This window comes from Balaenoptera musculus, chromosome 14 (genome assembly GCF_009873245.2).
Source record: "Balaenoptera musculus isolate JJ_BM4_2016_0621 chromosome 14, mBalMus1.pri.v3, whole genome shotgun sequence".
Taxonomy (NCBI): Eukaryota; Metazoa; Chordata; class Mammalia; order Artiodactyla; family Balaenopteridae; genus Balaenoptera; species Balaenoptera musculus.
Window position 1 is genome coordinate 81,709,569 of NC_045798.1, and position 27,024 is coordinate 81,736,592.

The 27,024-nt window shown below is 36.5% G+C and overlaps 1 protein-coding gene across 1 annotated transcript; it reads left to right on the forward strand.

The window, feature by feature from the left end:
* The first annotated feature begins 24,827 nt into the window (after positions 1 to 24,827).
* LOC118880284 (40S ribosomal protein S2-like) lies at positions 24,828 to 25,790 on the forward strand. The gene has a single exon (XM_036823874.1). The coding sequence runs from the start codon at positions 24,857 to 24,859 to the stop codon at positions 25,373 to 25,375; it is 519 nt and encodes a 172-aa protein (XP_036679769.1). The 5' UTR covers positions 24,828 to 24,856; the 3' UTR covers positions 25,376 to 25,790.
* The last annotated feature ends 1,234 nt before the right edge of the window (positions 25,791 to 27,024 follow it).

Consider the following 27,024-nt stretch of genomic DNA (forward strand, 5'->3'; position numbering starts at 1 on the left):
AAAGAAAAGAGTAAAGTTTTGTATCTAAATAAAGTTCAGTTCAAGGGAGTTTGGGAAAGTCCTTTGTGTATTTCAAGTATTCCAGTGCTATTTGTTTTTCAAACACTCAGTGGACAGTTTCTTCACAATTTGTGTAATTTTTTTTTTTTTTTGGAATTTGTGAAATTGGGGCATTCTTATCTTCTAAAAGTGGGTATAATTTCTGAAGATGACCAAAACTTATTCAAGGCCAAACCTGGAAATGAAGTGTGCGAGAGCACGTTGAGTACAACTATCGTGGCATTACTGTGAAGTCACACAACAGATTCTCCTTCTAAGTGGAATTCGGATTTAAGAGTTACAGCAAATACTCCTTTGCTCTGGTGCATATGGCCTCTCACTACACTCAGTTGTTTCATAGATTTGTTGGATGCAAAAAAACATGACGTAGAAGGAGTACAGCTTACCTCTGTCTCTATTTTCTGTCCCTTTAGAGGAAATGCCTGATCAGCACCATGTGGAAACACTAGCAGATATATCTCAAGATACCACCTTCATCTGACATTATGAGTTATAACACTTTGATAAAATGACTTATTGTTTTAACATATTCTGCAGTTACTTAACTTTACAGAGCCTCAAATGTACAGTTGTTGGTATTTTCACTTCATTTTTTTCTCCTAAGTACTGCAAAGGCGTTTCACTCCCAAACTGTTTTTACCACACCATTCTAATCTTAGAAATAAGTAACTCTCTTTATGGGCTTTTGCACTTTTTTGTGCAAACTCTACTCAGTTTTATTCCCTATTTATGTTGTTTTCAACTGGATTTCAAGTTTTAAATATTATAACATCATGTTCAGAAAAGCCTGTTTCTCCACATGGAAGTCAACACACATCACAGTACCACCATACCAGAAGCAATGAGAGAAAAGATAGACTAATATGGTTACATAATTCAAAAATAAAAAATCTTCACATAGCAATAAACATCAGAGGCAAAGTTAAAAGATAGATGACAAACTGATAAAAATCATTTGGCAACTTTATACGACATTGTGGGTTACAATACTTTGCACTTGTACAGTGATTCATGATTTTAACACAACATAATTACATAATTACTATTTAAATCCATATCTTTTGACCCCCAACTAAACAGGACTCTGGAAGACAGTATGTGTTACTAAGTAGAACACGAGCTTTGGAGTTAGACACACCTAATTCAAGTCTCAACTCTGTGTGCAATATGTTGAGCCAATTAACTTCTCTGTGACCCAGTCTCTTCTTTTCTGAAATGGCTCATTTCAGAAAAGCCATTATTATCTACTTCTTAGGTTTTAATATCATATACATGGTGTCACTTATATGTGGAACCTAAAAAAAAAAGCTCAACTTACAGAAACAGAGAGTAGAAAACTGGTTGTGAGGGGCCAGGGGGTGAAGGAAGAAGTTGGTAAATGGGTACAGACTTTTGGTTATAAGATGAATAAGGTCTGAGGATCTGATGTATAACATGGTGACTATAGTTGATAACATGGTATTGTTTAATTGAAATTTGCTAAGAGAGTAGGGCTTAAATGTTCTCACCAAAAATAAAAACAAAAGAGATAAATCTGTGAGGTATGATGTATTAGTTAATGCAATGGGGGGACCTCTGTCACAGTGTTTCTGTATATCCAATCATCAAGTTGTAGACTTTAAATATCTTACCATTTTATTCATCAGTTATACCTCAATAAAGCTGGATAGATAGATAGATAGATAGATAGATCAGCATCAGAAAGAATGATGATGGCAGGGATTAAAATATCAAAGATGTTAAAGTACATGAATTATTATTATTATTATTATTATTATTATTATTACTAATAATAATAGTAAATAAACTAGTTGACCACTACTGGAGGTTGCCAGGATCCTGTATCATAACTCTGATGATTAATAAAGACATCCCATTGCAATTTCCTTCAGCATTATTTGTGTGACAAGTGACAAAGTGTATTCATATTCTATTTCATTCCTTGAAGAAAAGAAAAACAAAAACCTGGGAACCCATGCTGAAATCCCATTAGGATTTTATTTTGTGTTATTTGGAATATAAAGCAAAACACGTCTGTCATTAAAGACGTACAAACCGAAAACAGATCCAAGTTGATTCCTAAAAAAAGGGGGATTTAAACAAGCAATTTGCAGATTTTATTCATTCTTAGTGCCTATATGCAATTGTGATTTAAGAAAGACATTTAAAGACCATACCAAACATGCTTATGAGCAAGAGTTTTAACCTACTAGTGCTCTGCTCCACCAAGAAAGAAAAATAATTCCATGGTGGCATCAAAAATTTCAGGCCCTATTCAGAGATCACCCCCACCAACCATCCATAACAATAGCTTACCAGAAAATTCATATGTTGAAATCCTAACCTAAGTTACCTTGGGATGTGACAGTATTTGGAGATAGGGTCTTTGTAGAGGTAATTAAGATGAGGTCACTAGTATTTGCTTTAATCCAATGTGACTGGTGTCCTTATAAGAACAGGAAGATTTGGATACAGACAGAGGAAGATGACGTGAAAACACAACCATCTATAAGCCAAGGAGGAGGCCTGGAACAGATTTTTCCTTCATGTCCCTCAGAAGGAATAAACCCTGTTGATATCTTGATCTTAGACTTCTAGCCTCCAGACTGTGAGAAAATAAATTTATGTTGTTTAAGCCATCCGGTCTGTGATACTTTCATATGTCAGCCCTAGCTGACTAATGCAAGGACTGAGTCACATCTTAGTCCAAATGGCAATTTCTTAACAGCCATGATTAATGCCCGGAACCTTGGCATTAATGCCTGGAATACTATGACAGCATCTACATAAAAGATAAAACCATACATTCATGTAGGGGCAATAAAGTATGGAAAATTATGTAATTATAAAAAGTAGATGTAGATGTGGAAACACAGAGAGAAACCATTTAGTGATAAAACCACATGTTATAAATATTTTCTGTTCATGCAGATGTATTTTTCCTGCAAACTTCAGGAGGCTTATGCTATCTTCATCTTAAAAAACAAAGAGGAACTGAACAAACACACCAAGAAAGGGCAACAAAAGGCCGACTCTTTCCATTGCATAACAGATGTGAAACAATCAAGATTCTTTTCCATTACAGGCTATTACAAGATACTGGATACAGTTCCCTGTGCTGTATACCGAGAGGCTGACAGGGTCTTGGTACTCTGGCCGGGTGTCAGGCATGAGCCTCTGAGGTGGCAGAGCCGAGTTCAGGACATTAGTCCACCAGAGACCTCCCGGCCCCAAGTAATGTCAAACTGCGAAAGCTCTCCCAGAGATCTCCATCTCAACGCTAAGACCCAGCTCCACTCAACGACCAGCAAGCTACAGTGCTAGACACCCTATGCCAAACAACTAGCAAGACAGGAACACAACTCCACCCATTAGCAGAGAGGCTGCCTAAAATCATAATAAGCTCACAGACACCCCACAACACACCACCAGACGTGGTCCTACTGACCAGAAAGACAAGATCCAACCTCATCCACCAGAACACAGGCACTAGTCCCCTCCACCAGGAAGCCTACACAACCCACTGAACCAACCTTAGCCACTGCAGGCAGACACCAAGATCAACGGGAACTACGAACCTGCAGCCTGCAAAAAAGAGACCCCAAACACAGTAAGCTAACCAATATGAGAAGACAGAAATACACAGCAGATAAAGGAGCAAGGTAAAAACCCACCAGACCAAACAAATGAAGAGGAAATAGGCAGTCTACCTGAAAAAGAATTCAGAGTAATGATAGTAAAGATGATCCAAAATCTTGGAAATAGAATGGAGAAAATATAAGAAACATTTAACAAGGACCTAGAAGAACTAAAGAGTAAACAAACAATGATGAACAACTCAATAAATGAAATTAAAAATCCTCTAGAAGGAATCAATAGCAGAATAACTGAGGCAGAAGAATGGAAAAGTGACCTGGAAGATAAAATAGTGGAAATAACTACTGCAGAGCAGAATAAAGAAAAAAGAATGAAAAGAGTTGAGGACAGTCTCAGAGACCTCTGGGACAACATTAAACTCACCAACATTCAAATTATACGGGTCCCAGAAGAAGAAGAGAAAATGAAAGGGACTGAGAAAATATTTGCAGAGATTATAGTTGAAAAATTCCCTAATGTGGGAAAGGAAATAGTCAATAAGGTCCAGGAAGCGCAGAGAGTCCCATACAGGATAAATCCAAGGAGAAACAAGCCAAGACACATATTAATCCAACTATCAAAAAATATATACAAAGAAAAAAATATTAAAAGCAGCAAGGGAAGAGCAACAAATAACATACAAGGGAATCCCCATAAGGTTAACAGCTGATCTTTCAGCAGAAACTCTGCAAGCCAGAAGGGAGTGGCTGGACGTATTTAAAGTAATGAAAGGGGAAAACCTACAACCAAGATTGCTGTACACAGCAAGGATCTCATTCAGTTTCAATGGAGATATTAAAACCTTTACAGACAAGCAAAGCTAAGAGAATTCAGCACCACCAAACCAGCTTTGCAGCAAATGCTAAAGGAACTTCTCTAGGCAGGAAACACAAGAGAAGGAAAAGACTTACAATAACAAAGCCGAAAATATTAAGAAAATGGTAATAGGAACATACATATTGAAAACTACCTTAAATGTAAATGGAATAAATGCTCCAACCAAAAGACATAGACTGAATGAATGGATACAAAAACAAGACCCATATATATGTTGTCTACAAGAGACCCACTTCAGACCTAGGGACACATACAGACTGAAAGCAAGGGGATGGAAAAAGATATTCCATGCAAATGGAAATCAAAAGAAAGCTGAAGTAGAAATTCTCATATCAGACAAAATAGACTTTAAAATAAAGACTATTATAAGAGACAAAGAAGGACACACATAATGATCAAGGGATCAATCCATGAAGAAGATATACCAATTGTAAATATTTATGCACCCAACATAGGAACACCACAACACATAAGGCAAATGCTAACAGCCATAAAAGGGGAAGTCGACAGTAACACAATCATAGTAGGGGACTTTAACACCCCATTTTCACCAATGGACAGATCAACCAAAATGAAAATAACTAAGGAAACAGAAGCTTTAAATGATGCATTAAACAACATGGACTTAATTGATATTTATAGGACATTCCATCCAAAAAGAACAGAATACACTTGCTTCTCAAGTGCTCATGGAACATTCTCCAGGATAGATCATATCTTGGGTCACAAATCAAGCCTTGGTAAATTTAAGAAAATTGAAATCGTATCAAGTATCTTTTCTGACCACAATGCTATGAGACTAGATAGCAATTACAAGAAAAAAATCTGTAAAAAATACAAACACATGGAGGCTGAACAATACACTACTAAATAACCAAGAGATGACTGAAGAACTCAAAGAGGAAATCAAAAAATACCTAGAAACAAATGACAATGAAAACACGACGACCCAAAACCTATGGGATGCGGCAAAAGCAGTTCTAAGAGGGAAGTTTATAGCAAACAATCCTACCTCAAGAAACAAGAAACATCTCAAATAAACAACCTAACCTTACATGTAAAGCAATTAGAGAAAGAAGAACAAAAAAAATCCCAAAGTTAGCAGAAGGAAAGAAATCATAAAGATCAGATCAGAAATAAATGATAAAGAAATGAAGGAAACGATAGCAAAGATCAATAAAACTAAAAGCTGGTTCTTTGAGAAGATAAACAAAACTGATAAACCATTAGCCAGACTCATCAAGAAAAAAAGGGAGAAGACTCAAGTCAATACAAATAGAAATGAAAAGGAAAAGTAACAACTGACACTACAGAAATAGAAAGGATTATGAGAGATTACTACAAGCAACTATATGCCAATATAAGGACAACCTGGAAGAAATGGACAAATTCTTAGAAAAGCACAACCTTCTGAGACTGAACCAGGAAGAAATAGAAAATGTAAACAGACCAATCACAAGCACTGAAATTGAAATTGTGATTAAAAAGCTTCCAATAAACAAAAGCCCAGGACCAGATAGCTTCACAGGCGAATTCTATCAAACATTTAGTGAAGAGCTAACACCTATCCTTCTCAAACTCTTCCAAAATATAGCAGAGAGAGGAACACTCCCAGACTCATTCTATGAGGCCACCATCACCCTGATACCAAAACCAGACAAAGATGTCACAAAAAAAGAAAACTATAGGCCAATATCTCTGATGAACATAGATGCAAAAATCCTCAACAGAATAGTAGCAAACGGAATCCAACAGCACATTAAAAGGATCATAGAAGGATTAACCAAGATGGCGGAGTAGCAGGACGTGCTCTCATGCCCTCTTGCGAGAGCACCAGAATCACAACTGGCTGCTGGACAATCATTGACAGGAAGACCCTGGACTTCACCAAGGAGGATACCCCACGTCCAAGGACAGAGGAGAAGCCACAGTGAGACGGTAGGAGGGGCGCAATCAGAGTAAAATCAAATCCCATAACTGCTGGGTGGGTGACTCACAGACTGGCGAACACTTATACCACAGAAGTCCACCCACTGGAGTGAAGGTTCTGAGCCACACGTCAGGCTTCCCAACCTGGGGGTCCGGCAACGGGAGGAGGAATTCCTAGAGAATCAGCCTTTGAAGCCTAGTGGGAATTGATTGCAGGACTTTGACAGGACTGGGGGAAACAGAGACCCCACTCTTGGAGGGCACACACAAAGTAGTGTGCGCATCAGGACCCAGGGGAAGAAGCAGTGACCCTGGGGGAGACTGAACCAGACCTACCTGCTGGTGTTGGGGGGGTCTCCTGCAGAGGCGGGGGGTGGCTCTGTTTCACCGTGGGGACAAGGACACTGGCAATGGAGGTTCTGGGCAGTGCTCCTTGGCGTGAGCCCTCCCAGAGTCTGCCATTAACCCCACCAAAGAGCCCAGGTAGGCTCCAGTGTTGGGTTGCCTCAGGCCAAACAACCAACAGGGAGGGAATCCAGCCCCACCCATCAACAGTCAAGTGGATTAAAGTTTTACTGAGCTCTGACTGCCACAGCAACAGTCACCTCTACCCACCACCAGAGCCTCCCATCAAGCCTCTTAGATAGCCTCAACCACCAGAGGGCAGACAGCAGAAGCAAGAAAAACTACAATCCTGCAGCCTATGGACCAAAAACCACAGTTAGAGAAAGATAGACAAGATGAAAAAGCAGAGGGCTATGTACCAGATGAAGGAACAAGAAAAAACCCAGAAAAACAACTAAATGAAGTGGAGATAGGCAACCTTCCAGAAAAAGAATTCAGAATAATGATAGTGAAGATGATGCAGGACCTCGGAATAAGAATGGAGGCAAAGATTGAGAAGATGCAAGAAATGATTAACAAAGACCTAGAAGAGTTAAAGAACAAACAAACAAGGATGACCAATACAATAACTGAAATGAAAACTACACTAGAAGGAATCAATAGCAGAATAACTGAGGCAGAAGAAAGGATAAGTGACCTGGAAGACAGAATGGTGGAATTCACTGCAGCGGAACAGACTAAAGAAAAAAGAATGAAAAGAAATGAAGACAGCCTAAGAGACCTCTGGGACAGCATTAAACGCAACAACATTCACATTATAGGGGTCCCAGAAGGAGAAGAGACAGAGAAAGGACCTGAGAAAATATTTGAAGAGATTATAGTCGAAAACTTCCCTAACATGGGAAAGGAAATAGCCACCCAAGTCCAGGAAGCGCAGAGAGTCCATTACAGGATAAACCCAAGGAGAAACACGCCGAGACACATAGTAATCAAAGTGGCAAAAATTAAAGACAAAGAAAAATTATTGAAAGCAGCAAGGGAAAAACGACAAATAACATACAAGGGAACTCCCATAAGGTTAACAGCTGATTTCTCAGCAGAAACTCTGCAAGCCAGAAGGGAGTGGCATGATATACTTAGAGTGATGAAAGGGAAGAACCTACAACCAAGATTACTCTACCCAGCAAGGATCTCATTTAGATTTGATGGAGAAATCAAAAGCTTTACAGACAAGCAAAAGCTAAGAGAATTCAGCACCACCAAACCAGCTCTACAACAAATGCTAAAGGAACTTCTCTAAGTGGGAAACACAAGAGAAGAAAAGGACCTACAAAAACAAACCCAAAACAATTAAGAAAATGGTAATAGGAACATACATATCGATAATTACCTTAAACGTGAATGGATTAAATGCCCCAACCAAAAGACATAGACTGGCTGAATGGATACAAAAACAAGACCCATATATATGCTGTCTACAAGAGACCCACTTTAGACCTAGGAACACATACAGACTGAAAGTGAGGGGATGGAAAAAGATATTCCATGCAAATGGAAATCAAAAGAAAGCTGGAGTAGCTATACTCATATCAGATAAAATAGACTTTAAAATAAAGAATGTTACAAGAGATGAGGAAGGACACTACATAATGATCAAGGGATCAATCCAAGAAGAAGATATAACAATTATAAATATATATGCACCCAACATAGGAGCACCTCAATACATAAGGCAACTGCTAACAGCTATAAAAGAGGAAATCGACAGTAACACAATAATAGTGGGGGACATTAACACCTCACTTACACCAATGGACAGATCATCATAATGAAAATAAATAAGGAAACAGAAGCTTTAAATGACACAATAGACCAGATAGATTTAATTGATAAATATAGGACATTCCATCCAAAAACAGCAGATTACACGTTCATCTCAAGTGCGCACGGAACATTCTCCAGGATAGATCACATCTTGGGTCACAAATCAAGCCTCAGTAAATTTTAAAAAATTGAAATCATATCAAGCATCTTTTCTGACCACAACGCTATGAGATTAGAAATGAATTACAGGGAAAAAAACGTAAAAAACACAAACACATGGAGGCTAAACAATACGTTACTAAATAACCAAGAGATCACTGAAGAAATCAAAGAGGAAATCAAAAAATACCTAGAGACAAATGACAATGAAAACACGACGACCCAAAACCTATGGGATGCAGCAAAAGCAGTTTTAAGAGGGAAGTTTATAGCTATACAAGCCTACCTAAAGAAACAAGAAAAATCTCAAGTAAACAATCCAACCTTACACCTAAAGAAACTAGAGAAAGAAGAACAAACAAAACCCAAAGTTAGCAGAAGGAAAGAAATCATAAAGATGAGAGCAGAAATAAATGAAATAGAAACAAAGAAAACAATAGCAAAGATCAATAAAACTAAAAGTTGGTTCTTTGTGAAGATAAACAAAATTGATAAGCCATTAGCCAGATTCATCAAGAAAAAGAGGGACAGGACTCAAATCAATAAAATCAGAAATGAAAAAGGAGAAGTTACAACAGACACCGCAGAAATACAAAGCATCCTAAGAGACTACTACAAGCAACTTTATGCCAATAAAATGGACAACCTGGAAGAAATGGACAAATTCTTAGAAAGGTATAACCTTCCAAGACTGAACCAGGAAGAAACAGAAAATATGAACAGACCAATCACAAGTAATGAAATTGAAACTGTGATTAAAAATCTTCCAACAAACAAAAGTCCAGGACCAGATGGCTTCACAGGTGAATTCTATCAAACACTTAGAGAAGAGCTAACATCTATCCTTCTCAAACTCTTCCAAAAAATTGCAGAGGAAGGAACACTCCCAAACTCATTCTATGAGGCCACCATCACCCTGATACCAAAACCAGACAAAGATACTACAAAAAAAGAAAAGTACAGACCAATATCACTGATGAATATTGATGCAAAAATCCTCAACAAAATACTAGCAAACAGAATCCAACAACACATTAAAAGGATCATACACCATGATCAAGTGGGATTTATCCCAGGGATGCAAGGATTCTTCAATATACGCAAATCAATCAGTATGATACACCATATTAACAAACTGAAGAAGAAAAACCATATGATCATCTCAATAGATGCAGAAAAAGCTTTTGACAAAATTCAACATCCATTTATGATAAAAACTCTCCAGAAAGTGGGCACAGAGGGAACCTACCTCAACATAATAAAGGCCATATATGACAAACCCACAGCAAACATCATTCTCAATGGTGAAAAACTGAAAGCATTTCCTCTAAGATCAGGAACGAAACAAGGATGTCCACTCTCACCACTATTATTCAACATAGTTCTGGAAGTCCTAACCACGGCAATCAGAGAAGAAAAAGAAATAAAAAGAATACAAATTGGAAAAAAAGAAGTAAAACTGTCACTGTTTGCAGATGACATGATACTATACATAGAGAATCCTAAAACTGCCACCAGAAAACTGTTAGTGCTAATTAATGAATATGGTAAAGTTGCAGGATACAAAATTAATGCACAGAAATCTCTTGCATTCCTATACACTAATGATGAAAAATCTGAACGAGAAATTAAGGAAACACTCCCATTTACCATTGCAACAAAAAGAATAAAATACCTAGGAATAAACCTACCTAGGGCGACAAAAGACCTGTATGCAGAAAACTATAAGACACTGATGAAAGAAATTAAAGGTGATACCAACAGATGGAGAGATATACCATGTTCTTGGATTGGAAGAATCAACATTGTGAAAATGAGTATACTATCCAAAGCAATCTACAGATTCAATGCAATCCCTATCAAATTACCAATGGCATTTTTTACGGAGCTAGAACAAATCATCTTAAAATTTGTATGGAGACACAAAAGACCCTGAATAGCCAAAGCAGTCTTGAGGGAAAAAAATGGAGCTGGAGGAATCAGATTCCCTGACTTCAGACTATACTACAAAGCTACAGTAATCAAGACAATATGGTACTAGCACAAAAATAGAAACATAGATCAATGGAACAAGATAGAAAGCCCAGAGATTAACCCACGCACCTATGGTCAACTAATCTATGACAAAGGAGGCAAAGATATACAATGGAGAAAAGACAGTCCCTTCAATAAGTGGTACTGGGAAAACTGGACAGCTACATGTAAAAGAATGAAATTAGAATACTCCCTAACACCATACACAAAAATAAACTCAAAATGGATTAGAGACCTAAATATAAGACTGGACACTATAAAACTCTTAGAGGAAAACATAGGAAGAACACTCTTTGACATAAATCACAGCAAGATCTTTTTTGATCCACCTCCTAGAGAAATGGAAATAAAATCAAAAATAAACAAATGGGACCTAATGAAACTTCAAAGCTTTTGCACAGCAAAGGAAACCATAAACAAGACGAAAAGACAACCCTCAGAATGGGAGAAAATATTTGCAAATGAATCAACGGACAAAGGATTAATCTCCAAAATATATAAACAGCTCATTCAGCTCAATATTAAAGAAACAAACACCCCAATCCAAAAATGGGCAGAAGACCTAAATAGACATTTCTCCAAAGAAGACATACAGACTGCCACGAAGCACATGAAAAGATGCTCAACATCACTAATTATTAGAGAAATGCAAATCAAAACTACAATGAGGTATCACCTCACTCCTGTTAGAATGGGCATCATCAGAAAATCTACAAACAACAAATGCTGGAGAGGGTGTGGAGAAAAGGGAACCCTCTTGCACTGTTGGTGGGAATGTAAATTGATACAGCCACTATGGAGAACAGTATGGAGGTTCCTTTAAAAACTAAAAATAGAACTACCATATGACCCAGCAATCCCACTACTGGGCATATACCCTGAGAAAACATAATCCAAAAAGAGTCATGTACTACAATGTTCACTGACGCTCTCTTTACAATAGCCAGGAGGTGGAAGCAACCTAAGGGTCCATCGACAGATTAATGGATAAAGAAGATGTGGCACATATATACAACTGAATATTACTCAACCATAAAAAGAAACAAAATTGAGTTATTTGTAGTGAGGTGGATGGACCTAGAATCTGTCATACAGAGTGAAGTAAGTCAGAAAGGGAAAAACTAATACCATATGCTAACACATACATATGGAATCTAAAAAAATGAAAAATGGTTCTGAAGAACCTATGGGCAGGACAGGAATAAAGACGCAGACGTAGAGAATGGTCTTGAGGACATGGGGTGGGGTAAGGGTAAGCCGGGACGAAGTGAGAGAGTGGCGTGGACATATATACACACTACCAAATGTAAAATAGATAGCTAGTGGGAAGCAGCCGCATAGCTCAGCGAGATCAGCTCGGTGCTCTGTGTCCACCTAGAGGGGTGGGATATGGAGGGTGGGAGGGAGAAACAAGAGGGAGGATGTATGGGGATATATGTATATGTATAGCTGATTCACTTTGTTATAGAGCAGAAACTACCACACTACTGTAAAGCAATTATACTCCAATAAAGATGTTAAATAAAAATTAAAAAAACAAAAAACAAAAAGTTAGTTACTGCATGCATCAAAAGAAGGACTATCATGCCATTTCTAAACAGAAAGCTCAACACATTGTAACTAAAATTAAATGTACAAATATATATTTACTTCTGTAATTGCCCTTAAATGTATTATTCATTTCAGAAACTTTAAGATGAGATCGGAGTGAGTCATCTGAAATATATAACAGAACAGACTCGGGTTATGTGCCTTTCCCCCGTAGGAGAATATGTATTAGGAGAAGCAAGTGCTTGGTGATGTGTGGGACACAAGCAGATCTATTTGTATTCTGCCTTTTGAAATAGTCCTTGTATATACATATTTTCATGCCATACAACTCAAGGGCTGGTGATTATCTCTTAAAGGAACTGCTAACCATTTCAGGAAATTGTTGAATGTAATATCTGAAAATGATTTCAGAGTGTGAAAACATTTTATACACTTTGCAAATCAAATGTGTTTGGCTGGAAGGGACTAGCTTATGTTGCTGGCTCTGTCTTGCATGTTCTTAATACTTAAGAGTTAGGTGGTTTAATCTTTGGTTTCTTAGATATCATGCAGGTGCAATTACACTAATACACCTCAGTAAGTGTCCTCCCTTAACTTAATGTGAATTTTCAAGTTTACCACATGACATGACATTTTCTGCTGATGGCAGAATAGTAAGAAAGTTAATAGGTATTTTCCCTTTAGGTATTTTCTGCTTCCAGTCCCACCTAGAGTTAATTAACATAAAAAGTTCACTTGGAATTTATCCAAAAAGAAAAAGGAAACAGTAAAATTGCAAGCAAAAATATCTTACAAATTTGGGCTTGAAGCCAGTTTTACGGTAATACCATAATTAGTTCATTTTACTGAAAAAGGAAAAACCCAAACAAGGGAAAAATAGACAGACATGCATAGCCATCAGTGTGGGGTCACTGATTCTATAGACAAGCACCCAAGTGACTTGGTGGACCTCATCACATCCCTATGAGATATGACCTTGGGTCTGGACCCTCTTTGCCTATAAATTATACTGTTTAATAATACACAGTTTCGGGAGAAACTCCACACCCTCCTTTCATTTTACTATGAACCTAAAACTGCCCTAAAATGTTGTCTTAAAATTGTGTTTTAAATGCACAGTTCTGCTATATAAAAGACATTGTTAGGAGAATGAAAAGACAAGCCATAGACTGGGAGAAAATATTTGCAGAACACATGTATAATAAAGAACCAGTATCTAAACTATACAAAGAAATCTTAAGACTCAACAATAACAAAATGAACAACTCAATTTAAAAATGAACAACAGATTTGAACAGACACTCCACCAAAGAAGATATACAGATGGCAAATAAGCATATGAAAAGATCCTCAATATTATATGTCATTAGCAAATTGCATATTAAAACAGCAACGCAATACTACTACACATCTATCAGAATGGGTAACATCCAAAACATTAACACCAAATTCTGGCAAGGGTGTGAAACAATAGAAACTCTTACTCATTGCTGCTAGGAAAGTTTGGAAGACAGTTTGATAGTTTCTTGCAGAACTAAATATACTGTTACCATATGATCGAGCAATTGTGCTTGCATTACCCAAATCGGTTGAAAATTTATGTCCATACAAAAACCTGTACTGAAATTTTACAGCAACTTTATTTATAATTGCCAAAATTTGAAAACAACCAAGATGTCCTTCAATAGGACATGAATGGGTAAGCAAGCTATGGTATATCCAAACAGTGGGATATTCAACAGTAAAAAGAAAAGAGCCACCAAGCCATGAGAAAACAAACAAACATGGAGGAACCTTAAATGCACATTGCTAAGTGAAAGAAGCCAATCTGAAAAGGCAACATACTGTATGATTTCCATAATTTTTTTACATCTTTCTTTTTTCTCATTTGATAAACACAGATGAAAACTGAAGATAGGCAAATAAAGAGGGAAAAAAAGAAAAGAAGTGATCACTAATTGGATGAGTAGAGCGGTATTGTTTTTTTATTTTATTTTATTTATATTTTTATACAGCAGGTTCCTATTAGTTATCTATTTTATACATATTAGTGTATGTATGTCAATCCCAATCTCCCAATCTATCACACCACCACCACTCCCCACCACTTCCCCCCTTGGTGTCCATACGTTTGTTCTCTACATCTGCGTCTCAATTTCTTTTTACATCTTTATTGGATTATAATTGCTTTACAATGTTGTGTTAGTTTCTGCTGTACAACAAAGTGAATCAGCTATATGTATACAGATATCCCCTCCCTCTTGCGTCTCCCTCCCACCCTCCCTATCCCACCCCTCTAGGTGGTCACAAAGCACCGAGCTGATCTCCCTGTGCTATGCGGCTGCTTCCCACTAGCTATCTACTTTACACATGGTAGTGTATATATGTTAATGCTACTCTCTCAATTCATCCCAGCCTCCCCTTACGACATTCTAGAAAAGGCAAAGCTATGAAAACAGAAAAAAAAAATCAGTGGTTGCCAGGGATTTGAGGAAATTTGGGAGGGTAGGGCGGAATGAATAGGTAGAGCACAGAGGATTGTTAAGACAGTGTAACTACTCTCTATGATGCTGTAATGAAATACATTTTAAGATTGGGATTGAAAACAAGTGTCATGTTCTTTGTGGGAAATTAAATAAAGTCACCTGGGTTTTGTGCCTAGATTCCTATCCATTTTTATTTAGGAGGCCTCAGCAATAATGGCACTTGGGAATGAAGGGGATGTATCTTGTTTTCTAGCCATTTTCACATGTTCCAGCTTCTTCATTTCATACTGTTAGAAAACAATGGCAAAATCTTCTCATAAAATATTTACATAAGGATGCAATGCTTTTAGTTATGGTTAGTTGTGCTCATGAAGATGAGCAATGAGGGGAGAAGAAAATAATTTTACTTTAACTCCTGTATAATATTCACTTATTCACTTGGACGCTTACGAAGTTTCAGGCACTTATGTGCCACGTCCTTAGGAAACATTGTTATGAACTCTTATCCTCTCCTTTTTTTCTATGACCTTTTTTTTATTACAGATTTTCCTTTTCTAATTTTCAACCTAATTAAACTCAGCAAGCACTACTTAAATACCCACTATATATAAGATCAAAAGAACATAGAAATGTATCTTTATCCTCAAGTGGAATACAATATTGCAGGAAGAAAAATACACACATATATCACCTAAAATATAATAAATAATGGTAAGTTCCCCCACTTACCATTTAGAGGTAAAACAAAGTGATATGAAAGCAAGCACGTATATGGATTGCATGATAAAGAGTGAGAAGGAATCACAGCAGGTGGCATAGAAATTGGACAACGTATTTTAAAAACCAGTTACAAAGGGTAGGAAATTTCAGGAAGTAAGAAGGAAATGATTAATGGGTTAAACTTATTTTGCCACTATGTAATTCTTTAAAGGCATTAGTGAATTTACATCTTTGTTTAGAATTGTGTGGATTGTATTTTTTTATTATTAATTTTGTCCTTGGTTCAATTTGGGGATTAGGGATATGCCAGCATCACATACCAGACTGAGAAAATTTCTACCTTTTTCTATCATCTGGAAGACTAAATAACACTGGAATTAACTTTACTTGAAAGTTTGATAGAACTTTCCCTTTAAGTTAACTAAGCCAATTTCCATAATTTTATTTTATTTATTTATTTATTTTTAATTTATTTATTTTATTTATTTATTGTTTTTGACTGCATTGGGTCTTCATTGCTGCGCATGGGCTTTTCTCTGATTGTGGAGAGCGGGGGCTACTCTTCGTTGTGGTGCACGGGCTTCTCATTGCGGTGGCTTCTCTTGCTGTGAAGCATGGGCTCTAGGCACGTGGGCCTCAGTAGTTGTGGCATGTGGGCTCAGTAGTTGTGGCTTGCGGGCTCTAGAGCGCAGGCTCAGTAGTTGTGGCGCATGGGCTTAGTTGCTCCGCAGCATGTGGGATCTTCCCGGACCAGGGCTCAAACCCGTGTCCCCCGCATTGGCAGGCGGATTCTTAACCACTGCACCACCAGGGAAGCCCCCAGTTTCCATAATTTTAGATCAAACTAGAATACTTTAAAGTATCTTCTGATTTTTGGCTCCTTAAGCTTGACATATTTTATTCTATTTTTGGTACTTTGCATTTTCTTAGAAAGTATCCATTTGATCTAAAAATATAAAATTCCAAATATATTGGTATAATAGTCAAGATAAGATTCTCCAATCCTTTTTTTTTTTTTTCTAAATAACCATATATTTAACATCTTTCTCTTTCCAAGCATTGTATTTCCTCTCCTAACCCCAATTATTTTTAAGGTCTTTTTTTTTTTTTCTTTTTGGCTCTTGCTTAATTAGTTCAGTTTGCTATTTGAATTTTATTATTGTCTATTTTCTATCTCATTCCTTTCTGCTTTTCTCCCTATTAATTTAGACATTCTACTTTCTTAGGATTTATTCTTGTGCTTTTATTGCTTTGTTAAATTGAATTCTTAGTTTACATACTTTCATTCTTTTTCTTTCCAAAAAATGTATTTAAAGCTGGACAATTTCTTCTCAGTATCAGTTTGATCACACTCTGCAATTCCTAACTTCTAGTCCTATCCCTGTTGTCTGTAATTAAATAGCTTGGAGTTTTGAATTTGATAAACTCTATAAAAGAGTATTTTTAGAAATGTATTTTAAATATAGTGCATAGACTTTGTTGTTGATTATAACTTGATTTCGTAATAGCGAACAGTGATTGCATAATTTGGGGGGTTTAATGAGGTAGTCTTTATGGCTCAATGCAGGGTCAGTTTCTGTGATTATTCATCAGTTTTTGAAAATAATATGCAATCTCTTTTGGATGTTTGTTTTTATGGATGCTTAAACTTAATTGCATTATTTAAATCCACAGTATCCTTACTTAATTCTTCTCTACTCAGTCTATCCGTTGCCCAGAAACTGTTTTAAGTTTCCCAGACTGATCACTTTGTTTTTATATTCTTATATTTTCATCATTTTCTATTTCAGGTATTTCAAACTTGCAATGTACATAAACATTGATGACTTTTATACTTTCTTGTTAGATTTTATATTCTATCAAGATGAAATATCTCTCTGGACTTTTAAATGCTTTTGATATCAAACCCTATGTTATGAAATAATATTGCCAAATCTGCTATTTTCAAGTATTTTCCAGGGACTAGTTTTTCTTCTCTCTTTTTGTCTTTCTCATCCTTGCTCCCTCACTCTCTCACTCTGTCTTCTTTTTTCCTTTTCAATAAAATAATAAAACCTGTGGCAAAAATTATGCTAAAGGGAAAATGAAAGATTAATTTCATTAAAAAAAATTAACCAAAATGTCTTTTCTATCTTAAATTTATTTAAAATATTCTTCTAGAAATCTAGATCATGAATCTATATTTTATCCAAGCATTATGATTTCGGAAGAGTTGTAGCTATGATTCAAAGTCTTCTTCTAAAATAAAGGTCATTTTACAGAAAATTACCTAATTACCTTATACTTGAATTTTTTCTATCCTGACCAAATTCCAAGATCCAAATTTGTCAGTTCTCTCACCTCTACTCTGAAGAAAACAGGCACACAATTTTTAATATTACAGAGTTAAAGCATGTATGGAAAAGAAAAAAAAAATTGATCATTTTTTAAAGATTCAAGCCTTATTTTTAAAAATAAGGGGAAAGGAACTGAAATGCCAAGGCAATTAAAAAAATACTGGTAACAGCACTGTTTGGGGCTGGTTTTCTCTCTCAAGAGGGTTTGCTGCCCCCTGTCGGTCTTTACAGAAATAGGATGAAAAAACAAAAATCACGCAAGCACACGTACAAACCATTTAAAAGCAAAACTAGAAGGGCTTGATTGTAAAATATTTCAAAAGGCAATTTATGTGATATATAAAATAACCTTTGTAGAGGGATTTGTGAGGTTCTAAAGCCGCCCCACTCTCTGGACCCCATGGAGAAAGCAGGTGTGAGGGATCCCACCGTGTGAATTGCCTCGCTTTCTTACCTGATTGCACCCAGGGACCGGGCTCCCTAACCCTGACAACCATCTATACAGTCTGCATAAATTAGACTGTGTGATAGAAATTCCATACAAAAGTGCACAATAAAAGCACCTCATGTTGAAAGATGATTAAATAACTTTACAGGACATACAGAGAGCCGTATAAGAAATAAGAGAGGCGGCAGGTAAAAGAGAAGTTAATAAAGCCAAAGCGAGGATTGACAGAAAAAGAGACAAGAAAACCAGAGAGAAAATACAATTTAAAAAAAAAGAGTTCCCTACTCTGTTCAGAGGTCACGTGTTGAACAAGTAACAGACACCCAGCTAGGAGGGGGCATACGATGGTGCCACTAAGGCTATTGTTACATCCTGAAAGGAATTCCGTGTCAACATGAGGCCTGTTTACAGGATTGGATCACTGAGACAATTCCCTATACATTGAAACTCCCAGTTTATCCTTACAATAAAACCGGATTAGCTAAGCTGCCTTAAATTATGTTTTTTCCTTCCATGTGAAATGAAAAGTACTATTTTATATAATCTAATTTAAATCTACAAAGGTATCATTGATTTGTATGTGTGGCAACACCCTAAATATGATCATGAAAAAAGATCTGGCCCCATTTTCAATAGGCAATCTATTTTTTTTTCAAATTTTATTTTTAAAATATTTTCCTGCTTTATTGAAATTTAATTGCTAAAAATTGTATATATTTAAGGTGTACAAATGTGATGATTTAATATATGTATACATTGTGAAATGATTACCATAATCAATTTAATTAACACATCCATCATTTCACATAGTTATCTTTTTTCTTTGTGATATGAGAATACTTAAGAGCTAGTCTTAGCAAATTTCAAGTGTACAATATAATATTATCAACTATAGTCACCATGCTATGAATTAGATCCCCAGAACTTATTCATCTTATAAATGAAGGTTTGCACCCTTTAACCAGTAAGTCCTCATTTCCCCCTACTCCTAGCCCCTGGTATCCACCTTTCTACTCTCTGGTACTATGAGTTTGACCTCTTCAGATTCTGCATGCAGTATTTTCCTTTCTGTGTCTTAGCATACTGTTCTCCAGATTCATCCATGTTGTCACAAATGTCAGAATTTCCTTCTTTTGATGACAGAATAATATTCCCATATATATACCACATTTATAATATATTAGATATTTTATATATATATATGTATATATGGCATCTGCTTTTTCCATTCATATGTCAGTGGACACTTAGGTAGTTTTCATATCTTGGCTATTGTGAATAGCAGTGCAATGAACATGGGAGTATAGTTATCTCTTCAAGATACTGATGTTCTTTCCTTTAGATAAGTGCCCAGGAGTGTGATGGCTGGATCATAGGGTAATTCTATTTTTAACTTTTTGAATACTGTTTTCCTTAATGGCTGTACCAATTTACATTCTCACCAACAATGTACAAGGATCCTCTTTCATTCACACCCTTATTGATACTTATTATCTCTTGATAATACCTCTTCATATACCTCTTGACCATTTGTATGTCTTTGGAAAAAGGTCCAAATCAACTAATAAACTTTAAATGTAGGTCATATAAGGATCAAGATCTGGACATTTTAAGGGGCATTCTTATCTCAATTCTGTGCTCCTGAGATCCAAGAAAGAAAGAAAGGGAAAGTTATACTTATGGAAAAAAATGGTCCATGTGTACACATAATTGTGGTCCCAGAGAATAAATTTGAAAATGGAAGAGAAAAATTATCTTCAGATATATAATAAAAAGTAAACTTTCTGTTTTTGTGCCAGTACCATCCTGTTTTATGACTGTAGCTTTGTAGTATAGTCTGAAGGCCAGAAGCATGATACCTCCAGCTTTGTTCTATGAAAATTGCTTGGTTATTTGGGGTGGACAGTCTCTTCAATAAGTGGTGCTGGGAAAACTGGACAGCAACATGTAAAAGAATGAAATTAGAACATTTTCTCACAATATATACAAAAATAAACTCAAAATGGATTAAAGATCTAAATTTAAGACAAGAAGCCGTAAGAGAAGAAAACATAGGCAGAAAACTCTTTGACATAAATTGTAGCAATAATTTTTGGGATCTGTCTCCTAGGGCAAAAGAAATAAAAGCAAAAATAAACAAATGGGACCTAATTAAACTTAAAAGCTTTTGCACAGCAAAGGAAACCATCAACATATGAAAAGACAACCTATTGAATGGGAGAAAATATTTGCAAATGATATGACTTATAGGAGGTTAATAGCCAAAATATACAAAGAGTTCATACAATTCAATATCAAAAAAACAGCCCAGTCAAAAAATGGGCAGAAGACCTTAATAGACATTTTTACAAAGAAAGCATACAGATGGTAACAGCACATGAAAAGATGTTCAACATTGCTAATCATCAGGGAAATGCAAATCAAAACCACAGTGAGATATCACCTCACATCTCTCAAGATGGCTATCATCAAAAAGTCTACAAATAACAAAAGTTGGAGAGGATGTAGAGAAAAGGGGCCCTTATACATTGTTGGTGGAAATGTAAATTGGTGTGGCCACTATGGAAAACAGCATGGAGGTTCCTCAAAAAACTAAAAATAGAACTACCATATGATCCAGCAATCTCACTCCTGAGCATATATCCGAAGAAAATGAAAGCACTGATTCGAAAATATACATGCACCTAATGTTCATAGCAGCATTATTTACAGTTGCCAAGATATGAAAGCAAACTGAGTGTCCATCAACAGATTAATGGAAAAGAATATGTGGTATACATATACAATAGAATATTACTCAGCCATAGAAAAGAATCAAATTTTGCCATTTGCAACAACATGGATGGACTTGGAGGGCATTATGCTAAGTGAAATATGTCAGACAGAGAAAGACAAATACTGTGTGTTATCACTTATATGTGAAACATAAAAAACTACAACAAATGAATGAACACAGCAAAATAGAAATGGACTCACAGATACAGAAAACAAACTAGTGATTACCAGAAGGCAGAGGGAAGGGGGAAGGGGCACGATAGGGGTATGAGATTAAGAGATACAAACTACTATGCCTAAAATATATAAACTACGAGGATGTATTGTACAGCACAAGGAATATAGCCAATATTTTATAAAAAACTAAATGGAGTATAATCTATAAAATTATTGAATCACTCTGCTGTACACCTGAAGCTAATACAATATTGTAAATCAACTATACTTCAATTTTAAAAGTAAATACATAAACTTTCTGAAATAAAGTTTTGAATTTTCATAATAAAAGAGGACAAATGGTAAAGAATAACTAATTCCAGAACATATACTTACTGATATTGGGTTAGAGGAAGAAAAATATTTTTATGAGAAGGAAAAATCAGGTATCTCAGAATGTTCCACTGAACTTCCAATGTCAGCAAAGTTTTGAGCAAAAGAAAGTGTGAAGAGAGAATTTTATACCTATTCATTTTTTTTCTAAATGCATTAAGGAAATAGATATTCATTTTCAAGCACATGTAATTCAGGGAACATAGGACCCATGATCTCTTCTTGAAAAGAAGAATCTATTTTAAGGTGAAATCCAGTCAGCCTGGAGCAGATATAAAACAAAGAACTCAGGAAAGGAATATATGGTACATGGATTGGGGGTGAGCATTACATTGATTTACATATAAAACCATAACTAAACAACTCTGGGAACTATAGTTACAAAACAGAATGTAAAAATTATAAACCTTATTAAAAATAAAAATGTAACAAGATCAATGGTTTAGGAGAGTGAATGTGGAAGGAAGTGTAAGTAGATTGATTTCCTCATTTTTCATAATGAGACAGTAGAAATGTCTCTAATCCTTAACTGACTCTCACCTCCTCCAATTGCGTTCAGTCTTTGTTGTTAACTTGAGCGGAATCTCTCAGTAAATAATGTCTCTTATCATGAAAGCATTTTTTCCCTGAATTTCATCTGTTCCTACAGTCTATATGAAGATTCAGGAGAAATAATTTTGTATTTAAGTCTTTACCACAAGTAAAAAAAATTTTAAAAGAAGATAATACTCATCCTTAAATTTATTATTCATCCCAAAAAAAAGCACATAATGGTAAAGGAAGAATCTCAGGGCTTCTAGAAACCAATTCAGTTTTTTACAGTGTCCATTTTCGTCAAAAGGCAATCATTGCTGAATCAAAAGATTACCTTTTAGGAAAGAAAAGCAATCCGTGGCATTAACCCCTATACAATGGCATGTTCCCCTGTTACTGACATCTGAGTCTGATATGATAAACATAAATCATTGTCTCTTGGCAATCCTTTTTATCATTGTCTCTTTGACATTTTGCTGCACAAGTAGTCCTAAGTGACACTAATATCAACAGTTTACTACTCAACAATAAAATTATCTGGTAGAACATGAAACTAATTGACACTTTTTTTTTCTAATCTATTACTGCTGGAGACTAGAACTTTGATAAATATTTCTACGATGATGTCAGTATAGTCTTATTTAACATAAGCATCTAGGAATTTTCTTAACCAAGGGAAGAACTCTATGCGTGACTATTCCTATGCCATCACTTTGGCTCTGGAGTACCACATTCCTGCCTGTAGACTTGAAAGAAAAATATAATATGCTAGTTCCTTGACTCAGCAGTTTGGCGTGCAGACAGCTCCCTGAGAAGTGCAAACTATCCCTGGACGTATCAGCACCCATATTTCTCAGCCCTCTTTCCTGCTTCCTTTTTTATCTTTAGCTTTCACTAAAATTCTATATTTTACTTATTTGTCTTATTTACTGTCTGTCTCCCCGACCAGTATATACATTCAGTGATGGGAGGGCTTTATTTTTGTTTACTACTATGCTCCCAGATCCTAGAAATGTGACCATGACATATTTGGAGCTCACTAGTTATTGAATCAATAAATTGAATGCATGAATCTACAAGTTATAACCATATGTTATCTGCCATAAAAAATATTTTAGAAGGAAGGTATTATTTCCTGGAGTCATCACTTTAGTTTAGCCACATTACATTCAGAATGTGGCTTAAAAATTTAAGAATGTGCCTTAAATTTTTTGCATGCAAGTACTTACAAAAAACTATATCTGCGCCCTTAAATCGATTCTGATATTGAAATGACTACAAAGAACTAGGATTTGTGCCAAGATATGTGCTCTTGCAACCAAAAAATATACTTTTCATTGGAAGTACACATTGGACAGATATAGTGATTTGACAGTGTTATTCTAGATGAAGATCTTTGTACTTCTCATTACTCCATCTCAAAATATATAAAAGTATTAGTAGGTTTATATTAAATTCTTCAGTAAAAATCACATTTTAAAAACTTCTACCATAGGTGTTCCTAAACCATATTAAGTAGCCACATGCTAAGTGCAGAAAGACTCGTGTTCAAGTCCCAGTAGCTCAATTTACTAAAATTGTTAACTTACTGGAAATGAAGCTTACACACTGGATGTGCAGACTTTGGAAAATTACCTAGTCACTAAAACTCATTTCTAAACTGTAAAATAGTGTAGAGATGTCTAGTGTTTACCCACACCAATTCTTTTCTCATTTTGGTATGTAGTCAGATTATTTGTTTCTACCCCTAAAATGGATCAGGACTGTATAACTGGTCTTACCAATTGGCTATGAACATAAGTTGCTTTGGCAGCCAAGGAGTCCTCCTGTTTAAGATGGTGTAGCACAAGACAGCAAAGTCTCCCACAGTCTGGGCCCCTGAGTAACTATGTGTAGCAGAGCTTTCCATCCGCTAACCCATCCACTTATAAACTATAAACAAGAGATAAAACTCAGTGTACTAAGCCACTGGGAGTTGTATTTAATCTGTTACTGAGACATAATCAAAATCTTGAATAATATAGGTTTATAACACTGATATTTACCTCATAAAATTATTGAGTGAATATCTAATACATTTAAAGCTATAGGCTCAGCGCCTGCATAGCCCTTTTAAATCTTTGTGATTTATCATTATTATTATTATCATTATTGTTATTATTAGCTCTTTATTCACTTAATCCTTTTAAAGTGGACTCAGGAAGATAAGGAAAGAGAGGAGAAATGAGATTAAATAAGGAAGTCAATTTAAAAAGGAAAAAACAGGACATTAAACTGAGCTTAACATTTATAGTGATGAAGATGACATACAGAACTTAGCTTCTATATCCAGAGTATTAGCTTACATTTCATTACATTAAACAAGCCTTCCAAAAAGAGTGAATTGTGAGAAACAAGAGGCAGAATCAATGTATGAAACGATGTATGAAACTATGTTCCAAAGAATCATTCAACTTATCAGCTTTAGTTAAAGCAGCTACAAGGAAGTGAAATCACCTACACCCTCCCCTCACCCACACACAGAATATAGGTTAGAAATAAAAATCAGTCACTCAGTTTTGTAGAAATAGACAAGCTTATTCTAAAATCTATATGGCTTTTTTTTTTTTTTTTTTTTTCCCTAAAAACACCAAATGGCGGATGACGCCGGTGCTGCGGGAGGGCCTGGAGGCCCCGGAGGCCCCGGAGGCCCCGGGGGCCCTGGCATGGGAGGCCGTGGTGGCTTCCGCGGAGGCTTCGGCAGCGGCGTCCGGGGCCGGGGCCGGGGCCGGGGTCGCGGCCGGGGCCGAGGCCGCGGAGCTCGCGGAGGCAAGGCCGAGGACAAGGAGTGGCTCCCCGTCACCAAGCTGGGCCGCTTGGTCAAGGACATGAAGATCAAGTCCCTGGAGGAGATCTATCTCTTTTCTTTGCCCATCAAGGAATCTGAGATCATTGACTTTTTCTTGGGGGCATCTCTCAAGGACGAGGTTTTGAAGATTATGCCTGTGCAAAAGCAGACCCGTGCTGGCCAGCGGACCAGGTTCAAGGCGTTTGTCGCCATCGGGGATTACAACGGACATGTTGGTTTGGGTGTGAAGTGCTCTAAGGAGGTAGCCACTGCCATCCGTGGGGCCATCATTCTGGCCAAGCTCTCCATCGTCCCCGTGCGATGAGGCTACTGGGGGAACAAGATTGGCAAGCCCCATACTGTCCCTTGCAAGGTGACTGGCCGCTGTGGCTCTGTGCTGGTGCGCCTCATCCCTGCCCCCAGGGGCACTGGCATCGTCTCAGCCCCTGTGCCCAAGAAGCTACTGATGATGGCCGGAATTGACGACTGCTACACCTCTGCCAGGGGCTGCACTGCAACGCTGGGCAACTTCGCCAAGGCCACTTTTGATGCCATTTCCAAGACCTACAGTTATCTCACTCCTGATCTCTGGAAAGAGACGGTGTTCACCAAGTCTCCGTATCAGGAATTCACTGACCATCTTGTGAAGACCCACACCAGAGTTTCCGTGCAGAGGACCCAGGCTCCAGCTGTAGCCACCACATAGTTTTCTATAAGAAAAATAAAGTGATTGAAGCTAGTTTAAAAAAAATAAAATAAAATAAAATAAAATCTATATGGAAAAGCACAAACTCTAGAATAATTAAAACAGTCTTGAAATGGAAGAATGAAATGGGAGGAATCACTGTTCCCAATGCCATGGTTTACAATTTAGCTACAGTAATCAAGACAGTATAGTATTGGCAGATTCAAAGATCAGTGAAACAGAAACAGGATAGAGAATCGAGAAACAGATCCACACAAATGCGCCCAAATGATTTTTGACAAAGATGCAAAAGCAATTCAACAGAGAAAGAATAATCTTTTTAATAAATGGTGCTGCTACAATTGGACATCCATAGGCAAAAAAAAAAAAAAAAAAAAAAAATTACCTTTACCTACACCTCACATTTTATTTTAAACCTAATTTAAAATAAATCCTGGACAAATGTAAAATGTAAAATTATAAGACTTTCAGAAAAAACATAGGAGACAACTTCATGATTTAGGACTAGACAAAAAAGATCTTAGACTTGACACCCAAAGCACAATAACAAGGAAAAACTGTAAAGTTGAATCTAATCAAAATCTGAAATATTTGCTCTGTGAAAGCCCCTGTTAAGAGGATGAAGAGACCAGTTACAGACTGGAGGAAGTATTTGCAAACCACGTATCTGACAAAAGACTAGTATCTAGAATATATAAAGTACTCTCAAAACTCAACAGTGAAAATAGCTACAAATGCAATTAGAAAATGGGCAAAAGACATGCACAGACATTTCACCAAAAAAATATAGAGAAGGCAAACATACGAAAAGATGTTCAATTTCATTAGCCATTAGAGAAATGCAAAATAAAATTACAAGATATCCTAGAAAGCTTTAAAAATAGTGTCAACAGCAAATGCTAATGAGGATGCAGAGAAACTGGATCCTCCACGTGTCACTGGTGTGAATGCAAAAAGGCACAACAACTCTGGAAAACAGGCTGGCAGTTTCTTATAAAACTAACATGCAACTACCATAGGACTCACAGATTGTACTCTTTCGCATGTATCCCAGAGAAATAAAACCACAAAAAAAGCCTTACACCAACATCCATAGCAGCTTTATTCATGACAGCCAAAAGTTAGAAACAACTCAGATGACCTTCAATTGGTAAATAGTTAAATAAACTGTGATACATCCATATTGTAGAATATAACTCAATGCTAAGTTGATACAGGTGACAACCTGGATGAATCTCTTGAGAACTATGCTGAGTAAAAAAAGCCCA

Excerpts from the sequence above, each read along its gene's own strand:
- LOC118880284 (XM_036823874.1), top strand. The coding sequence starts at position 24,857 with ATGGCGGATGACGCCGGTGCTGCGGGAGGGCCTGGAGGCCCCGGAGGC.